The sequence below is a fragment of the Sciurus vulgaris genome (assembly GCF_902686455.1).
Source record: "Sciurus vulgaris genome assembly, chromosome: 14".
In the NCBI taxonomy this organism is placed as follows: Eukaryota; Metazoa; Chordata; class Mammalia; order Rodentia; family Sciuridae; genus Sciurus; species Sciurus vulgaris.
The window spans coordinates 87778362-87799809 of record NC_136475.1 but is presented as its reverse complement, the minus strand read 5'-3'; the positions used below and the strand labels follow the sequence as shown (position 1 = coordinate 87799809).

Here is a 21448-nt window from a genome sequence, read left to right as displayed (position 1 = left end):
TCCAGGCAAAGGGAAAAAAGTACATAAAGTCACAGGAACATGGACCGGCATGGTGGGTGGGTGGGTTCACCTCACATTTGATGGAGCTCCTGGGACTCAAGCATGTGGTGGAGAGTGAGCCAGCTGGGAGTGAACAGGGAGGCCGCAGTCTGCTGTGGGTCTCCAAGCCATGCAAACAGGCAAAAGGGCTTTCTGATTATTCACAGGGAACAAGCAACACATTTTAAAAACAGGGTCATCATGAAGCATTTTGTTTTAGAAGAATACCATGACAGTATAAACAATAAAAAGACACAGACAGGGAAACAAGCAGGACTGCTCCAAAACAGCAAAGATAAAGGAACACAGGACAGACCTGGAAGACTTTTCACTTAAATAAGTTTTTTGGTTTTGTGCTTTTGTTCGATTTTGAGAACTGAATTCAGGGCCTCACACAAGCTAAGAATGCACTCTACCACTGAGCTACACCCTCAGTCATTAAATAAAGTTTTAGTGATCACCACTAAGAGAAGTCACATACAATTTTGTTTTTATTAACCCATTAAATAGATGGTGCTGCAATAAGCAAAGGTAGGGAAATCGTGAGGATGAAACTATTAAACTCTAAGTTCTAGTCAACTATCAATATTTGAATAGTACTACAGTATAGCTTATGGTCACCTTCCTTGTGACCAACAATGTTAAAAATTAACAGGAAGCAGTTAATAGGTGTAGTTACCTCATAGCAAGCATCAGGCTCTAGACATGTGTACACATTCTGCTGCATAGTTAACATGTCTTGCAGCAAGGTTCTCCAATGAGACTCACTGACAGGCGGCTGCCTGGAATAAAAGAAGGAGAAAAAGGATCAAAAAAGAAAACATGAAATATCTCTCCTCTATTAGTTAAAAGTAAAGAACAAAACAAACACCTGGGTACCACCATTCCAAATGATCAATGGAAGAGATCTCATTTGCAGACAGAGGGAAAGCTGGGCAGCTGAGCTTCAAGGCTAGAGTTGCTGCCAAATCAGCCCCTGTCACAGGCTGCTTAGACACAAGACAAACAGCAGAGACAATAAAAGGCAAAGATAACAAGCTGTGAGTTTCTAAGGTAAAATAAAGGAAGGCACAAAAAGATAAAGCAGCCATGACGAAGAAGCTAAAGCATTTGAAGACAGGGTTTCATCTCCAACTTCATCTTCATCACTGTGCACGCCCTCTCCAAGGTCTTTCTGTTGTCGACTGAACAGTCGAACACACAGGGCAATGCAGGCCACATAGGCTTTGGCATGCAGGACAGCAGGGCCACTCGGGTTGTCTCCTTCAGTGAGAGCAGAGGCAGCAGTCCACAGAGCAACTAATGGAACCCCTCAGCAGGCACTCTCTCCTCAGGTGGCAGACCAGGTACCAGAAGCCTCACAGCAGTTCCAGGAGTTCACCCCTCGGCATCCAGAGGAGTTTCATGTTCCCAAGAGCCAGGACCTTTAGAAACCATTCCACAGGCACAGAGTTCCAGGCTCCTCAAACAACATGTCAGTGACCACACTCAAGAAAGGCAAAAGCAAAAAGCCCCTACAGGGTATTTCTGGTTCATTTACACTTCTTCCATGCCAGAGGCAATTTACCAGTCTGATCAATTTACCCCAGCAGTGATAATTCTGCAATCCAGATGATTAAAAACCATTTTATGTTGTTTTCCAAAGGTACAGAGAAGGGAATTAATGGTCAGATTCTCCCGAAGCAGGGGAGAGAGTTTTGCTAACATTTTTACCCACAGTTACAGATTAGCTGTATGATCCTAAGCAAGTCATTTAATATTTCTGGATTTCACTTTCCCCACTCAAAGCCCATCTCAGAGTCAAAAGGAATGGATGATATTAATTCTGATCAAACACAAGCACTGAAGCAAGATGCGCCTATAAGCTCAATTACTTGGGTGCACTTAATACATTATTTTTTTTTGATTTTTATTTAGCTTTTAATTTTTTATAGACTGCATTTTTTATTTATTTTAATTAAAAATCATAAATTTACATAGGGCAATGTTGTTTGATTCATTCTGTTATTTTTCCCTCCCCCCCCCACCCCTCCCACCCCTTTTCCCTCTATGCAGTCCTTCCTTCCTCCATTCTTACCACCCTTCTTATCCCTAACCCTAAACCTAACCCTAACCCTAACACTAACCCCTCCTACACCCCATTATATGTCCTCATCCACTTATCAGCGAGATCATTCGTCCTTTAGTTTTTTGAGATTGGCTTATCTCACTTAGCATGATATCCTCCAATTTCATCCATTTGCCTGCAAATGCCATAATTTTATCATTCTTCATGGCAGAGTGATATTCCATTGTATATATATATGCCACAGTTTCTTTATCCATTCATCAACTGAAGGGCATCTAGGTTGGTTCCACAATCTGGCTATAGTGAATTGAGCAGCTATGAACATTGATGTGGCTGTATCTCTGTAGTATGTTGATTTTAAGTCCTTTGGGTATAGGCCAAGGAGTGGGATAGCTGGGTCAAATGGTGGTTCCATTCCAAGCTTTCTGAGGAATCTCCATACTGCTTTCCAGAGTGGCTGCACTAATTTGCAACCCCACCAGCAATGTATGAGTGTACCTTTTTCCCCACATCCTCGCCAACACCTGTTGTTGCTTGTGTTCTTGATAATCACCATTCTAATTGGGGTGAGATGAAATCTTAGGGTAGTTTTGATTTGCATTTCTCTTATTACTAGAGATGTTGAACATTTTTTCATATATCTGTTGATTGCTTGTACATCTTCTTCTGTGAAGTGTCTGTTCATTTCCTTAGCCCATTTGTTGATTGGATTATTTGTATTCTTGGTGTAGAGTTTTTTGAGTTCTTTATAGATTCTGTAAATTAGCGCTCTATCTGTAGTATGAGTGGCAAAGATATTCTCCCACTCTGTAGGCTCTCTCTTCACATTACTGATAGTTTCCTTTGCTGAGAGAAAGCTTTTTAGTTTGAATCTATCCCAGTTATTGATTCTAGCTTTTATTTCTTGTGCTATGGGAGTCCTGTTAAGGAAGTCTGATCCTAAGCCAACAAGTTGAAGGTCTGGACCTACTTTTTCTTCTATAAGATGCAGGGTCTCTGGTCTGATTCCGAGGTCCTTGATCCATTTTGAGTTGAGTTTTGTGCAGGGTGAGAGATAGGGATTTAGTTTCATTCTGTTGCATATGGATTTCCAGTTTTCCCAGCACCATTTGTTGAACTTAATACATTTTTTAATCTCACTGAGTTATAGACGTTTTTCTTCTACGTTATAAAGATAAACTAGAACATATAAAAACACTTCCAGTTTTTCTGGTATTATAGTAAGTATTCAACAAATATAATGAATGAAAATGAGGTTACAAATATACTTTGTGTGTTTAAGTTACATATGACTACTAATACTGCCTTGTAGGAGGTAGAACATGCTATAATTCTCTATGCGTCTCTCAAAAGTTCACCTTAGATTAATATATATTTGTTTGGAACCATCGTTTATGTTTCTACTAGTTTTCAAGTTCTACATAATGAATCTCAAAGTGTGAAAAAGGAAAGACTTTTGTCAAATACCAACTAGGTGATGTATCTTTTCATTAATCTTTTTCTTCTTTATCTCATGTAATGCATTTTAAAATTCATCACTATTTCCAAGTACTACATGTTAAAAAGAGAAGATTGACAGTATAGGTGTAGTAGTTATTTCTATAGAAAAAGTATGCATTGAGGAGTAATTCCTATGAAAAGTATAGTCTATAAAAATTTTTTCTCCTTAAAAGAAAATCGGCAGTGAGGGGCAGGGAGTTTTAAGGTCTCACTCTGTTTTCTAGGCTGTCTTGGAACTCCTGGGCTCAAGTGATTCTCCTGCATCAACTTCCTGAGTAGTTGGGACAAAAGGTACACAACACCTTGTCCAGCTTCTCCCAAAATTTTTAATAAGCGTATGCTTCACTTGCCTTTGGAATTTTGTTTATTACACAGAATGAAAAATTACTCATTTCATATGTAATAATGCATAAAAAGAAAACATTTTTAGCTTACACACAAAATATATAACATATTTGCAAGTATTTCAGAATAATCCATAAAATGTTTTCATTAGTTTGACCTTGGTACTTGAACTCTACCCTCAGGCTTCAAATAATGGAGGGCTCTTTCATTTGTAGTAAGCAAGCAGAGACACAGCAGAATGTTCAATGAAGTAAGGGCCCATCTTCCACCAGTTCAATAAAATCAGACCTAGGCATTATCTAGCTGAACTCAAATTCTCACAGCCCAGCTGTTCTTCTGGAAGCCATCAGCACTGTGACAGATGGTATTAATGTTTCCTCACACATGGCTAGTCCAAAGTAGAGATTCTAATTAAAATAAATTATAACACATTATTTACAATGGCCTTCTTCAGAATACATTCAATAAATAAGAATGAAGAGTAGAACTTGAAGAAACTAAACAGGAGGCTTGCCAATTAACAGATTCCTGAACACATACATATACAGTCTGAGTTCAGCTTTGGAACAGAGATGGATTTTGGGCAGGGGGGAAATTGTATTGAATTCATGATGGTCAAACCTAGGTTTGTGAGATTGCTACCTATCTACAAGACTATTCTGGAGGTACTGAAAGCCAAGCCATAAACATACATACCTACATAACATAAAGCAATGCTACAGAACTCAACATGAGAATGGAGGATAATCTTGCAGCAATAGCAAGGCTTTCCTGTTAGAGAGGAGGTTCTAAGGCAGTCAGAACCTGACACCCCACTTGAACAGAAATCTTTTTATTCTTTTTATTTTTTTAAAAGGAAAGAGAAGTGATATTTTTGTTTGTTTTGCTTTTTGTTTGTTTGGTTGATTGTTTTGCAGCACTTGAGACCAAAAATCCATGTTTCCCACATGCTAGGCAAGTGCTCTAGCACTGAGCTGCATCCTCCGGTCATAAAGAAATCTTAAGACTTAAAACATCAAACCTTCTTAATTAGTCATTTAATAATTATCAGACTGCTAATATGTGACCTACCATTTGAGCTGTATGGTGGTAATCACACTTGTGCTGGAGAATGTGTGATCTGAAGGGGAGCATAAAGCACAGACTTTAATAACCACAAGACGCTGTTGTGAGAGAAGGTGATGGCAGCCAGAGAGGCAGATGGGAAAAGCCAGGGAATCTCCAGGAAAAAGAATTCAATCTGCTTAGAGGAATCAAATGAGGTTTCCTAGAAGATGTGGAGCTAGCTCTTAAAAATGGGGAATATATGAGATTGTCTCACTAGCATTGGAATTTTTTTCATTTAATATTTAAACTATAACTCATTAATTCTAAAAACAAAAGAGAAAGAAGATTTTGAAAAGCTCTAATTATTCCATCCTACTTGCCATGAGCCTGCCCCTCCAGCATCAGTGTTTAAGATAGTTTTTCCAGAGCATTCTTCACATCTTTATATAGGCTCCCTGAGGGACAGGTTAAGAATCTAATCTCCACATACATACTTGGAGATCACTTTTCACTCCCTAGCTCCAGCTACATGTTTCTGCTGATTTTCATATCCACCTTCAATTAGGATCTCCACCTAACATCCACAAAGTCATAGGTCCACTCTTAAATCTCTGCTCATCTCCCTACCTAAAAATCTAATATAACAGATGAAAAACTTGAGTTTATTACAGAACATCTGGATATCACCTACTTCAAAATGTCTTTTAACTCTATTGTCAACTTTTCTACAAGATAATCCGTTAATTCCCTCATAGACTTTATGAGTATTGTTAGTAAAATTTAATTGGATATAGCTCCAACCAGACCAGAGAGGGGTCACATCTCTTTCTTTTTCAGAAGTCTGACATCAAGCATAATACATACTAAGTATGTCAAAATCCATAGTGAAAAAATATTCATAAAATAATGTAAAAAAATACATAAAAGCATATTTAAGAAATGTGAATAGTAACTAATAAGTTGAGTTTTCCTACCTCTCTTATAACTGGTTTTAAATGAATTTCCAAAGAGAAACTTGGCAAAATTTCTAACTCATTAGAATAAATGTTATACTGTAAATGAAGCCAATATAGAAACACATAAAATCAGGGTAAATAAAAATGTTCTAATATTTTAATTTAACACTACTATCCTTTTACACACTTATTCGCTCATTCACTTGAAAACAATGAATACCTGTAAACTGTTAGAAACTGTTTTAAGCAACAGAAATAAAAAGTGAAAAAGTCATATATTCACCAAATCATTATTGAGCAACACAACAAATATTTTCTGATCATCATCAGGAAATAAACTTACCACTGTACAAATTTATACTGATTCAGCTCTTAATTTAATACATATATATACTAGAATCTTTACTAGGAATGCAGGAAAAGAACAGACATTATTATACTACAGACTCATACAATCTAGAAACATGAGGTATATTCCTCCATTTCTTGTCTTTAATTGTTCTCAGTGTTTTGTAATTTTCATTGTAGATAATTTATATATCTCATTTTAGATTTACTGCTAGAAATGTGATGTTCTGATCCTATTATAATCTCATCAGTCACTAGGGAAAATATGTATTAGGACTACAGTAAAATGCCATCATATATGCTTAACAAAGAAGGAAAAAAAAAAAAAAACCTCAGTATAAAATAACTCCTACACATTGCTGAGAGGACTATACACAATAATTCTGAAATACTATTTGGCAAAATCTCCTAATGTTGAACTCAGGTATATTCTATAATTCAGCAACTACACTGCTAAGTAGGTATGGTATTCAAGAAAAACACAGATATGTATATATCCAGAGAGATAATTATGGGAAAGACAGAGGAATGAATGTGACTTAACTTTCCTATGTACATAAATATAGCATAGTGAATCATGTACAACAAGAAGACTGGGATTCTAATTAGAGTAAGGTATACTCCACATTTGTATAAGTATGCCAAAATATATTCTACTATCATTTATAACTTTACAAATTTTTAAAAATAAAAAATTATTCATGAAAGTATTAAGAACAAGCAAAACTGAGAAATAATCCAAATGTTCATAACATAGAATTTATAAATAATGTATTATATTCACAAAGTGAAATATTTCACAACCATGAGAATGAACAAACAAATTTTATACCAACAACAGAGATGAATCTTACCAATATAATGCTGCTGGGTGGGCGGAAACTACATAAAAGGGTACATACTACAGAATTTTATTTAAATCAAGAGGCAAAGTTATAACGTATTGAAGAGAGGTAATGACTGGGAAAGACATGAGATATGGCTTACACAATCCTGATCAGCACAAATGACCATTGTACAAGCCGTATGCCTCCATTCTGACTGCTCTCAGCTTTCCAAGCACATGGGGTTTTCTACCTTCGCATGTAGGAGTATGAAGTCTGCAGAGAACCACTATTTGAGCTGATAAGTCCAGCGAAGTTAAAAAATACAAGATCAATGTATCAAATACAAGTGTATTTTATTATACCCTAGGGATGGATAATCCTAAAATAATAAAGCAATTTCATTTACAATAGCATCAACAAATAAGACAATACTTAGTAATCAATTAACAAAGTATGAGATTTGTGCACCAAAAGCAACAAAATCATAAAAAGAAATTAAAGACCAAGTAAATGAAGAAGTATCTTGTGTTCATGGAATAGAAGATGTAATATGGATTTAGGATAACAATGCCCCCAAAATTAATTTATAAATTTGATGTAATGCCTACCAAAATCCCAAATGACAACACTTGACAAGCTGATTTTAAAGTTCATATGAAAATGGAAAGGCCCTATAAGTGAAACAAATTTGAAAAAATTGAGACTAAGATTAACTAATGTCAAGACTTATTATGGATCTATAATAACCAGTATGCTTTGGGGGGAATAACAAACTCATGGAACAGAAGAAAAACATTTTTTTAAAAAATATGGATAACTAATTTTCAAAAAAATTGCAAAGGTAAGTAGATAGAGAAAGAATAGTGTTTTCAACAAGTAGTGTAGTTAACATTCAGATGTGAGGGCTTGGGATATGGCTCAGTGGTGGAGTGCTTGCCTAGTGTGCATGAGGCCCTAGGTTTGATTCCCAGCACCAAAAATAAATAAGTTAATTCAGATGTGATCCATATTTTGAACAATAAAAACTAAATTCTCAAAATGCATCATAAACCTAATTATAAACATAAAACTAAAAATTTTGTTATAAAAGGTAAATAATTTTTTGTAGCAAATATATTTTAGATGTGACAAAAAACAAAAAAAAAGCACAATCGAAAAAAGCCAATTGCTTTTTTAAAATATGCTTCTCAAAAGATACAAATAAGAGAATGAAAAGACCAGGCACAAAAAGGGAGAGAAGATTGCACAGCATATGTCTAACAAGAAACATGTATCTTGAACATATAAATACACCCAAAACACAATTTTAAAAAAAATTGAGCCAGCCGTTGGGGTACACACCTACAAATCCAGCAGCTCAGGAGGCTGAGGCAGGAGCATCACAAGTTCGAAGCCAGCCTCAGCAACTTAGTAAGGTCCTAAGCAACTTAGCAAGACCCCATCTCATAATAAAAAATAATAATAATTTTTAAAAAGGACTGGGGATATAGCTCAGTGGTAAAGCACATCTGGGTTCAATCTGTGGTACCATAAAAAAAAAAAAAAAACCTGAAAAGATATAGAGCTGGCAAATAAGCTTATAGAAGAATTCCCAACATTATTACCCATTAAATAAATACAATTAAAACTAAAATCAAATACTACCACATTTCTATTAAAATAGCTGAGCTTAATAAGACTGACCAATCCTACATGTTGAGGAGGATGAGGATGTAGAACAACAGAATGCTTCTACAGACTGGTTAAATATTAAAATGATACGAATACTTTGGGAAAACAGGTTGGCAGGTTGTCCCCTCTCCCAAGTTAACCATCTACCTACATTTTGACCATGCCATTTCACATTTATATATTTATCCAAGAGAAACTAAAGTCTAAATCTACAGCAGATATATTTATAAAAGTCAAAACTCAAAACAACCCAAATGTCCATTAACAGATGAATAGATAAATGAGGTGAGATAAATCCATACAATGGAATATTACTCAGCAAATAAAAAGGAATAAACTACTGAATAAATCATAAAATATTATGCTGAATAAAAGAAGTCAAATAACAAAATATGGATAATTCACTTACTCAAAATTCTAAGAAATGTAAAGTACCATGGTAAAGGGACAGAAAATACATGTGTGCCTAGTGAGGGAATATGGACTTGATGAGGAACAGCAGGCAGGAAGGAATGATAAAGAAGCAATAGAAAATCCTTAAGGGGAATAAATATATTCGTGATCCTGACAGTAGTAATGGTTTTATGAGTATACATATATCAAACCTTATCAAATTGTATACTTTAAATGTGTGCAGTTCACCATTAGCCAATTATAACTTCCTGAAGTTGTTTAAATACACACACACACACACACACACAAGTATGAGTGTTAAGGACTCACTTCCGACCGGTGTGCCTGGTCAATCTAACCATCAGCTTGCGAGCCTCTTCAGAGCTAGACCGAGTGTTCTTAACGAATGAAACCGGTTTCTCAAGACCATGTTTTTCCAAAAGCTCTGACACACTATAAGTGAAAGAAGAATTATTTAAAATCCTGCTGCCAAACAAAAGTAGTCTAAGAATCGTTAACATATAAACAACACTTGAGTTTTAGTATTAAAACAAAGAGCATCACACAATATGACCCAGTTTTCCCAATTTATGATATTAAAATATGATAATTTTTCCCAAAATAAAGCTCATAATTATATATGAAATTTTATTTTTCCCATTGACTTTTATTAGCATATTTTTAAAAGGAAGGCATGTCTATTTCAAAATCATTTTAGCAATTTCCCTCCACTATAAAAGCAAAAATAGGTAAAATAAACCAAATACATAATTTCATTGCCCAATTTAACTCTTTAACAATTCTATGGTTATAAGGGGGTAACAGGAATAAAAAGTTATTTTAAAGTAAGACCTAATTATCATCGGGAGACCTACAGTGTGCTGCTATTCCCTTGAGGTACTGGTGGCATAAGGTGACTATAAAGACCACAAATATGCAGTAAATAAATCAAGTCTATTTCACTGTATCTCATCGAGATGTCTCTTCTAGGTTTCATTAGGTAAACAGGTAAGAGGGATAGGGAAAAGCCAACTTGTAACAGGAAACACTTGATTTATTAAACATTCTGTAAGAAATACAAGTTTATAACTTTCAGAACATAAAATAGTAAGAATCAAGCCAATAATAAAGAGAGGTCCTGAGAAATTTGAATAGTTAATTCTTCATTTAACTCACATAGTATGGTACCCAAAAACATTCTGTTCCCTTAAATGCAGCTTAAAATATTTTTACCCTAAAGACCCTTAATCTGAATGAATAAAATTTCTAATTAGTAGACTTGGAATTATATTTTACCATACACATTACCATTACTATAGTGGTGTTATTTTCTACAATTACTCTAATTACACATTAAAAGAACAGTGTAATTCTTAACACTTTATTTGTAATACAATATTATAAAATTACATATTTATATACATAAAGTAAACCTAACAAACGATATTGACGTCTTAAATGGCAAATTAAGAACATTTCAGTCTCTTAAAGAAATAACTCAATGTTTCATCAAAAGCAAAAGAAAATTATTCCCAAGTTACATGAAGGCTCTAGTACAGTTTGACCTAATTAAATATACTATGCCCAAAAAAGTCAGGAGATAACAGATGTAATACTTGCTGCAGAAATTAACATTTCTTATGTGCCTGTTATATGTGAGGAACTTTAAATGCTTCATTAATTCCCAAATTCCATGAGTTTAATATTAAAAATAAGGGAACCACAGGTTCAAAGATCACATAGCAAAAGTGTCTAGATTTAAACACAGGTTCAGGGGTCTATAAATCCCATGCTCCTATTATTCTGCCATTCTGCTGTAACAAGGCAGCTGTACATTCATCACTGGGGAAATTCACTTAAAAAAAAACACAATAAAAACAAAATACAAGCAGAAAAAATGACTAAATGGCAGGCTTAGGGCCACACTTCTTGGACAGTCCAACTTACTTGGCACAGAACCAAAAGACTTCATTTCTCTCACCTGAGAATTTGTTCCAGTTGGTCTACCATGTCGTGAAGAGTCGTGGTTACCTCTGTTTTATGACTAAAGAATTGAAAGGATAAAAATTAAAATCAGCTCTTAGTAGTGGTTTTTAAATAAAATATAACACTCAATTAAGTGATTTAAAAGCATGTTTCTCTTCCACTTCATATGTAACATATTTCACTGGCCAAATAAAATTTCAGGCTTTTCTTCTAAATTCATTCAAAAGTTTTCATGAGTCTATCTATGGATTAAAATAAAAAAATACAAGAGTAGAACAACATTCTCTGTAACAGATTAGCCAGATAGGAGTAATTATTTTCTAAGGTAGTTTTGGTTTAGTTCTGACTCAAGGCAAAAAAAAAAAAAAAAAAAAAAAAAAGAATTTAAATTAATTGTTGCTTTTTTTTTTTTTTTTTTTTTTTTTTTTTTTTTTTGAGAAAGGTAAAGTAAAATCACGATCATGTTTCCTTTTAACTAATAAGTAGGATAAGGAGCACGGCTCTGCATGCTGGCTCTCTCCAAGGCCAGCCTACACCTGTGGCCTCCCTCAGACGTCCTCGTCAGCATTCCATCTACTCAGAGGAACCCTTCCACAGAATCAACCCATCCACATTTCCACCATCTGAGAGACTGGATGGCAGGCAGTGAAGACAGGAAAGCAAGTCCTTCTGCGGAAGCCAGTGGGTGGGGACTAGGAGAAACATTATCAAGAAAAGGATCACAAATCAGTAAGATGTGGCACAACACAGAAAGGGGGCATGGATTTGGGGGGACGGGAAATCTTAGCAACTGCTCTAAACACTTTCACCCTACGAGATGTAAGTGCTCCCCACAACTCTCCTCTGAGAGCCCCAACACGACACTCTCAGTGCCTTCCCACGGAGCTCTGAATTTCGGCGAATGTTCCAACTTGAACATGAAGTCTCATTATTTTTAAAGTGATTAATCTGCCCTGGTCTAAATCTATTTGACAACTACTCAGTGCAACTTTCAGGGATAATACTACCTTCTGAGGCTTCAAACTCGAGTGAGAGAGGGAGAAGTTGGGTATAGTCTACCTGAGTCATTCCTTCGAGCTACCTTTCATTAACGTACAGATTTAACAGAACTCTTTTTTAGGTTATCATCTCATAGTATTGTCACAGATATTAAGGAACACCGTGTATGTCCTTTGTGAAATGACATTGAATAAGTGATTGTTCTTTTTTTTGTTTTGTTTTGAGATTTATTTATTACAAATTATAGAATGCCCAAAACAGAAACTTTTCAGCATTTAAGAGAAATGAAACACTCCACCACCTTAAGAGAACTTTTTCTTTTCTTTTCTTTCTCTTCCAGACCTACACCTGATGACACTGATTTCTTGTTCTCTCCTTAAATGGAAGCTGGAAGTCAGTGGTTTGGTCCAGCTGACTTCGGACCAAGAGAGGAGGCATCAGCTAGCTGAGAACCACCGAGTTTTCCACCCATCCACTGAGGCAGAAACCCCTCCCACTCTGCTCCTGAAACACAGGTTAGGGAGCAGCTTCTGCACAGGAGAGAATCCTGAAATCCTTTGGATTGAGATTTTTAAACAGTGGATAATGACACTTTTCTGCAAAACACCATTAACACAATCCATTTTACCCAACTTTTGTTGCCTACTGAAGGACATGACTTTCAGAGGCACACTGGGTATATTCTGCCCCTCTTTACCAAGGATGTGAAGGAGAGACTGGCCACACTCGTAACTGAAGAAGGAAAGTACTCGGCCCTACTCTACCTCCATCTAGCTTTACCACTAAGAGGATGAATGCTCCAGTCCGTTCTCAGTGGTCAGAACTTAGAACTCTGACGAGGAGAAAGGAATGACCCGACCTACAAACCACCAATGTTTTTGTACCCTAACAGGCAGAGTCTACAATCTTTCATCCCTCTCAAAAAGTTAAAACTGAGACAAGACTGGCAATCTAGCTGCAAATAGTACTGTAGTGAAAGGGTTGGGCTTGTCAAAAAGGTACCAGATCACAGAACTACAGAAACAGAGTTAAAAGGCCTTCCAATTACATATGGCAGAATGAACCTGCACATTTATCTCTACTCCTTTCCAAACTTGATTTAAAAGACAGTAAGTGAGAAAACAAAAGGAATGGGGAGGGCATGGGGGGGAGTACACATAAGGGACAGAGAGAGAGAGAAAGGAGACCACAGTGGATAAAAGATGCACATAAAATTTGGAGATGCAAATTAGGTGGCTACAGACATAAAGCAGCGAAGTGTGCAACACAACTACAAGCGGCATGGGAAGCCACCACACACGCAGACAAAGGAGCACCAAGGCCTGGAAGCACCAGGTATTCTGAGAACACAGAAGCACATGCACACCAGTTATAGTCCTTTCATCTCACACAGCCAGTCCGCTCTTCCAACCTGGAAGAACACAGGGACTCCTCTCTACACAGCTGAACAGGAGTACCCCCAGTACTCAAAAGTTCAAGACATACAGCTGGAAAAGGTGGAAAAGCGGCACCATTTTGATAAAACATATGTTAGCATTTTAGGTCTCACCGATTTAAATGTCCTTGTTAAGGTAAGGTTCACCTGGAAACAAGCCTGCTCATACGAATACAAGGTCAATCAGTTGTTTAGGGCCTTAACTATAAATTAATCTTCAGGAATAAACACAGATAAAAACTCCTAATAGTAAAGGCATAAACACAACAGAATATGAGGAACCAGAGACTGGGGTGGGGATCAAAGGCAACAGCAGAACGCATATCTACACATCTGTGAAACAAGATGAGGACGCTTTTTCAAATGAACAAGAAAAAGTTCTTAGAATTTAAATTAAAAAGGCAAAAAAAATTTTTAAATTCAAAAACTGAATTAGAAGATAAAACTAAAGAAATCTTCCAGATCAAAGGTGAGAAACAGAAAGAAAAGGGCAGTAAAAATAGTATTGAATGAGAGCTACAATTAAGTAACAAAATTCACAGATCTAGCTTTTGAAAAACAGGAGTTCGAGGGAGGAGAAAAGAACATGCAAATAAACTCATCAAGGAAATAATATATGAATATTTTGACAGGACTGAAAGTTATGAATTTTCAGTTTGTACCAGACTAGTCAACACAACAAATTTAGACTCACAAGAAAACATTCTCAAGGTTATTTCAGAACACTAAGGACAAGGATAAGATACTAAACCTTGTAAAAAAGGAAGAAAGCCACACGTAAGGGACTGGTTCAGAAGAGCACTGGGCGTCTCAATAAGCTGGAGGAGACAACAGCAATACCTTCAGACCTCTCAGGAAAAGAACACGTACCTAGAGTTCCATGCGCAGCCTAGCCTTCTACCTACTAGAAGGGTGTGATCTTGGTATTAGGAACATCAAAGGAAATAAAGAAAATATCTAAAAGGAAATTATCCAATTCAGGGAAAATAGAACTTTATATCAAAAGGAAACATAAAAACACTTAACTCTGTGTAAACAATATTACATAATCATAATGACAAAAATAAAAGAGTGATAGGAGGAATGGAAATGAGAACAGAAAGTATTTCCATAAAAGAATGTCAAGAATGATAAAAAATGTACAAAATAACAAGAGCATAATATTTCAAAGGAAGCAGGTAGACAAGAACAAAAAATTATGAAAGTATTTTTTGAAGGCAGGTATTCAAGGATGAAAAAAGGAGGCAGTAAACAGTTGTTTACTATCAGTCTTCAAATTGCCTGGTTGCAACTATATGCATACATAATATCATATTTAAAAATTAGGAGGGGAACATGTCCCTTTGGACTCCTTTATTTTACAACAACACCTCACTTCTCTGTTTTTTTATATGACACAACTTTCTTTAGGGAAAAGACCAACTGACTCGCAAAAAGTCCCATATTCTGTACCAGTCTTCCTATTTTCTTCATGGCTATTTAAATTTTTCTGTCTCAACTATAAACCAGTAGTTCTACCAAAAGGATTGATAAATCCAGGGTGAACAATTCTAGCAAGATTCCTCCTCGGGGTATTGCAATACCAGGTTCTTCATGCTGCATCACATCAGGAGGCACATGATGTCAAGCTATTTGACTATAAGTGATGCTGGCTTTGCAAAGTTGGGTAGGAAAATGGTAGTCAGACCTTGCCGTTATAAATGTAAATTTCACCTTTAAAAAAAAAATACTTTCTGGGATAAAGCTTTGTTATATCTCTTTACCATCTTTCATCTGATTTCAGTATGATTAAAGACTATATGAAGAAATATTTTACAGCGAATTGCAAAATGGGTGATTACTTGAATTTCATAAAAGATAAATATTTTCTAGAAAGAACAAGACAGAGACAAAGCAAGGAAAGAGAAAACAGATAAGGCGCTTTCTTGTTTAATATCTTATCAAGCTAATAAGAAAACTAATGACAAGAAGTTAAGGGACGTAAGTTACTAAGGCTTAAAACAGGCCTGCTGACTTTTCTTTGTGCTCTTTAATGTATTGTAAGCAATGTGTATTCTTTTCCAGATGTAAAATAAATATTACATACTAGACTTAAAAGAGAAGCTAAAGGTATGATTGTTACCTGACTCTGAAAGAGAAAATATAAATTTGGTTTGCATACAAATCAATAACCCAAAAGCAGATACATAAGTTTCCTTTTAAATCTAAAAGTACTTAAAAATTATACATCCATCACTGGCACAGATGCTTTGAGGATTAGTATAGTTTTAGCATCAAGAACAATTCACAGAATACAGTTAGCAGATAAATATGAAAGGTGGGTAATTAAAAACACAACCGAAAACAAAACAAAATCAATCAACACAAATCCACTATTTAAAAGATTTTTTTTTTTTTTTTTTGAACCTCTGGGTGCTCAACCACTGAGCCACATCCCCTTTTTTATTTTGCCTGAGCCTGCTGAGCCACTGGGATTACAGGTGTGTGCCACCACACCGAGCTAAAAATGATTGTTGTGGTGATGGTGTTTTTATTTTTTCAACAGATAATTATCAAATTTAACAAAATCATAGAACTTAAGTGTAATTATAGTAGTACAAAATATACTAGAACATCCCATACATTGGTAAAAGAACAGGAAATTATCTCTAGACAACAGAGACTGCAGATGATTCTACTTTCTTCTTTATATTTTTTTCACATTCCCAAAATTCTCTTTGATGAATATCTGGGGAAGCACTGCTTTTGTTGTAATGGTTAGGGATAAAAGGACAATAAGACTGGCCTCTGGCCTCTTACCCACATCCCCTTTGTGGCAGACATTCTAAGATGTCGTAGCAAAGAGAGAGTTGATCATTTCGTTCACAGTTATAGATGCACTCTAGTGATATTGCCATCAACTGATCCTGATCAGGGATAATTTTTTGCTGCAGCTAGAAAAAAATAAAACATGTTGTACTAAATGTCAATAGATTTACAGTCAGTTTCTTCATAACCCAGTACCATTGCCAATAGAATATTAAATAGTGCAATTAATCAGCCACAGAAACAAATCTTGATTTTTGTTCGGCTTAAAGACTTTGGGGTCTTTAATAATTCTAAATGAAATCACATTTTAATTACAGAATCAGCTAGAAAAGATAATTTGTAGCCCATAAGCTTTGCATCTGCTGAAAACAGACTTGTCAATTTATGACCCATTCAAGATAAAGCAGAGAGGAAAAGCATGGCAAATTGAAAAGGCAATTCATTAAAAATAACGTTTCTAACCCTGGAGCCAAATTCTTTGGGTTCCAATTACAAAAATATAAAATTCCTTAACTAATATTTAAAAATGCTAGAACCTATTATTTTTTTCAGTACTCATTATATATTACTCATTTAACTACACAGTACTGACATTCTGTTCAGAAGAAATCCAACTGAATGTATTCATACACAAACCACAGAACATAATCTGTATTTCTGGTGCAAAAAAATGGCCACTCCAGGCCACTTTCTATTTGCAAACCACAGATTTCCATTCTTGAGTATTTTCTAAGATACAAAACTAATCTATGTGTGCCTTGTTTTACTCCTCTATAAAACTGAAATATTAATAACACCTTCCTAAGGGAGTGTAGTGAGGACTAACTCAACTACTAAATGTGGAGGGCTTATATTATTACCACCACAGAAACTAATGAAAGCTTGAGAGGATTAAGTAAATAAATACCTGCAGAGCACTTACACTTTACCACCACAGAAACCAAATGAAAGCCTGAAAATACTTTCTTATGAGTTCTTTTCAACAAAAGGTAAGTTTAGGATAATTTCTGTAACAATGATCTCCTGAATTTCACCATTTTCATAGAAACTCACCAAATATACACAGAACAGATGGGAAAGTAAGGGAGAGAGCTGCCAAACAAAGGCATTTTCTTAGCAGAAAACTCAAATCAATGCAAATAAAAAACATTCAAGGTTACCAGGGAAACAAAGTTTTCCAAAGCTGCTGAGTCAAAGGACTTATATACATGTCCACAGGTATTAAGAAAAAAAAATCATCATTAATTTGGCACTAATATTTGACAAAGGATTGCCCAAAGTTGCAAAGAGAATAAGTGGTGACAAAAGGACAGAGCACAATAAAAATGGTATCATTATAAATTAATAAAAATAACTAACTTTTCCTGGTTTCTTATCTTGTGGCAGCTTCCAGTTCTATGTGCTTGCATATATCAATTTATAAATCCTCATAACAACCCTATAAGATTATCTCTAGTCTTATTTACATTGTACATTCAAGGTAAACCTAAGTACTGAGAGATCAAATGATTTGCTCATGCTTGTAAGGTTGGGAGGTGGCAAAGCCAGGATTCAAATCCAGACCATTGGCTCCAGAGCCCAAACTGAGCAACACAGGCTCTCAGAATGCTTCAGTGGAGCTTACATGCAGGAAGACTGAAGAGACCGAGGGGAAAATACAGGAACACGTAACTCAAATATGGTCAGGACACTCCCCAGCAAGATGGAACACTGAAACTAGCTTCAGTCAAGGAACAATTTGGGAAACCATATGAAAATAGCACAGGTTCTTGATGCTTTATTTGATCTTCAGATTTGCTGCCCTGGACACATTCAAAGAGCCACTTTTAAATTCAATGTTCTAGAGTTTGTATTTAATCATATATGCTCAAAAGCTTATGCAGAAAAAAACCTTTAGTAGTCCTGCAATATGAAGGGTAAAGAATGAACTTCTTTGCTTTTTACCCAAAATCTTTAATGGTCATATGCCAGCCCACTTTTCTAGTGCCATAAACCACTTACCCTACACAAAGTTTTGTTTTACCCAAATTAAATTACAGCAGGCACAATGTATCTGTGGGAAATTGACTCCAGGACCCTTGCAAATATCAAAATCTGCAGACGCTCACGTCTCTTACATAAAATGACATAGAATTTGTATATGACTTACATATATCCACCTATGTATTTACTTGATCTCTAGATTCCCTGTAATACCTAAAACAATGTAAATGCTAGGTAAATAGTTGCAAGGTCTCTACATGCTCAGTACGGTTCCATTTTGTTTAATGTTTTGATCCATGGTTGGCTGACTCCATGGCAGGTTAATTCTAAGCACATGGAAATTTGAGCAGTGGACGCACAGTTCATGCATATGAAGGGTTGGCAGTACTTGCGTTGATCTAAATACTATGTAAGCTTGATTATATCTACTTGTCTCAGTTCACTTCTACTTGGAATGTCTTCTCAAGAACAAAGGTTTAAATGATAATAAATGAATCAGGCATTATTACCTGAGGTACATGTATGATTATCATGTATATTGTATCAAAATGTATTCTACTGTCACACATAATTAGAATTTTAAAAAAGAACATAGGTTTACCAACTGTCCTATACCTACCTAGTAATTCAGTTTTATTTCCATTTGACTTTGACTTAAAATGGACTTTTCCAGATTTCTATGGTCCCTGGAATAAGTTCAATACACGCTAGTCCAATAAAAACATACTTTTATTACTCTCATTCAAGGATCCCTTTTTCTATCTGTATTCTTATAGCACCTTTATGTTCTCTTATGACATTCAGTATCTTCCCTAATACAATCTACTGTGTACATGAATCATAATGCTCAAATTCATGAGACACTTCCTTATGCCTGTCATACTTCCTACACAAAGCCTCACTGTAGACAAACTAAGACACACTTTCTCCCATCTGCATCATTCTTTCCCAGCTTCTCAGTGGTCACTATTAAACCATCTTTTGTCCTTTCTCAAACTAAAAAAAGACAGCCTGCACAGGATGTTGTAAGTTGATACGATGGGCCTTTCAAACATGGGGAACAGGCTACCATCTGCACTGCAAAGCAAGGTAAAGTGCAAGAGAATCAATTTCAAAAAATAAAAACTTAAAATTATACACTATACTGCAAAAAAGAACACAGATAATAAGAGAGGATAGCTGAAAAACACTACAGAATCAAGTAATAAAAGAAGTCAGTAAGGAAGAATACAAAATTAACATACAGCATCAACAGCTTTCATATTCACAAAAAAAATAAACAGGAAATGAGGGAAGAGAAAACTTCATTTGTAATAGAAACAGAAATTTAAAACAGAATAAATTTAAGAAATATGCAAAACCTATCAAACTTCTTAAACACTCCTAAAACATTTAAAAGGACAAATAGAATAATATATCCTACTCTTGAAGAGGGTGAAAGAACATTAAAGTAGTAATCACACTATGTTGATTCATAAATTCAATATAATCATAATGAAATACAAATAAGCTGTCAGAAAATTAAACGAGCTGATGCCAAAGTTAAATGGAAAACAAACATCCAAGAATAGCTTTAAAAAATACTTCAAAAAAAAATCACAAAAGCACAAAGGAACACTACCCTTATCCAACATTAAAACACTCCAGCTGGTACGGTGGCACACCAGTGGCCTACACCTACCTAGTAATTCAGTGTCATTTCCACTTGACTCTGACTTAAAATGGACTTTTCCCCAGCAGCTCGGGAGGCTGAGCAAGAGGATCATGAGTTCAAAGGCAGTCTCAGCAAAAGCAAGGTGCTTATCAATTCAGAGTCCCTGTCTCTAAATAAAATACAAGATAGGGCTGGGGATGTGGCTCAGGGGCCGAGTGTGCCAAAATTCAATCCCAGGTTACACCCCCACCAAAAAAAAAAAAAAAAATACTCCAAAATCTCTATAATTAAAACAATACTGTAGTAGGACATGGACAGACAGACCACCAGTCTCTCTTCCTAGAATTTTTCTTAGTCCTAAGTCAGATCTGCCCTGTCTATCCTCCGTGTCTCTACATGTTTTTGACCTTGACGTTAATATTCCAGATAATTTCTTAAATTGTCTATTCCTTTGAATCCATCCATTTAAAGTTATGCTTTCATTAAAATTTCAATTCTATAAATTCCAATTGACTCATTTTCAAATCCTAGCTAATTTTTTCAGTTTCTCCATTCCATCTCATGTCTTTGGGTTTTTTCCTCATGTCTTACGTATTGAAAATATTTATTTCATAGCCTATATCTGATCATCTATTATCAGAGTGGGAGGGAAGCAAGGTCTGCCTGCTGAATCTTGGTTATATATTTTCCTTTGGATTTTGAAAAACTGAATTGTGAACTTGTCTTCATCAAGCTTTATCCATAATATGCTTACGTGATCTGTTCAAAAGTGAATCCCTCGGAGGAGTTTTGCTTTTGCTACCACCAAGAGAACCAGGTCCAATTTTATCACAGATAATAGGGAAATGTAAAGTCAAATGAAACACTGATGATAACCAAGGCTGTTGTTAGAGAGGTCAAAAAGAAATCCCCTGCCCACCCCCACCCCTCTAAGGCAAAGTACAGGCCAGCCCGGGCATGTCTCTTTGCTGTCTTCATGTGCCAATGGGTATGTAGCTTTCTATTCCACACCTCCACTGACAATATGGCTGTTAAGTGTGGAACAGAAAACCACACCCCTCACCACAAGCAACCACTACCTTCTCCTCGTAAGTGTTTCTCTGACTTCCTTCTGCTTCACTTTGGACAGCAGGAATTTCCTTTACTTTCTTTAAAGCTCAGTTACACAGGTAAACATCTTCTTAATAATTAAATGAGTAATTCTAAATATTTTAAAGAATTTTCAGAACATTTAGTTAATGATGCTGCCAGAAACAAGTTTATTTCTATCTTTATGTTTTCTTGAGTTTTCCAGGTATTCTATAGTAAATATTAAATTAGAAAAAGATTATTTTAAAATTAAAATTGCCCACTGAATTATGCAATTAGAAAGGAACTTCAAAGATGTTA

At 35.6% G+C, this 21448-nt stretch overlaps 1 protein-coding gene across 1 annotated transcript in view; it reads right to left on the bottom strand.

Annotated features, from left to right (window-relative positions):
- Nucleotides 1–21448, bottom strand: part of NBAS (NBAS subunit of NRZ tethering complex) — a 343098-nt gene that overhangs the window by 178081 nt on the left and 143569 nt on the right. The window contains exons 26-29 of the mRNA XM_079111365.1: nt 16414–16547; nt 11176–11238; nt 9525–9647; nt 719–821 (exon numbers count right to left, since the gene is read on the bottom strand). Of these exons, the coding sequence (XP_078967491.1) occupies nt 719–821; nt 9525–9647; nt 11176–11238; nt 16414–16547 (423 nt within the window). The remainder of the gene's footprint in view (nt 1–718; nt 822–9524; nt 9648–11175; nt 11239–16413; nt 16548–21448) is intronic.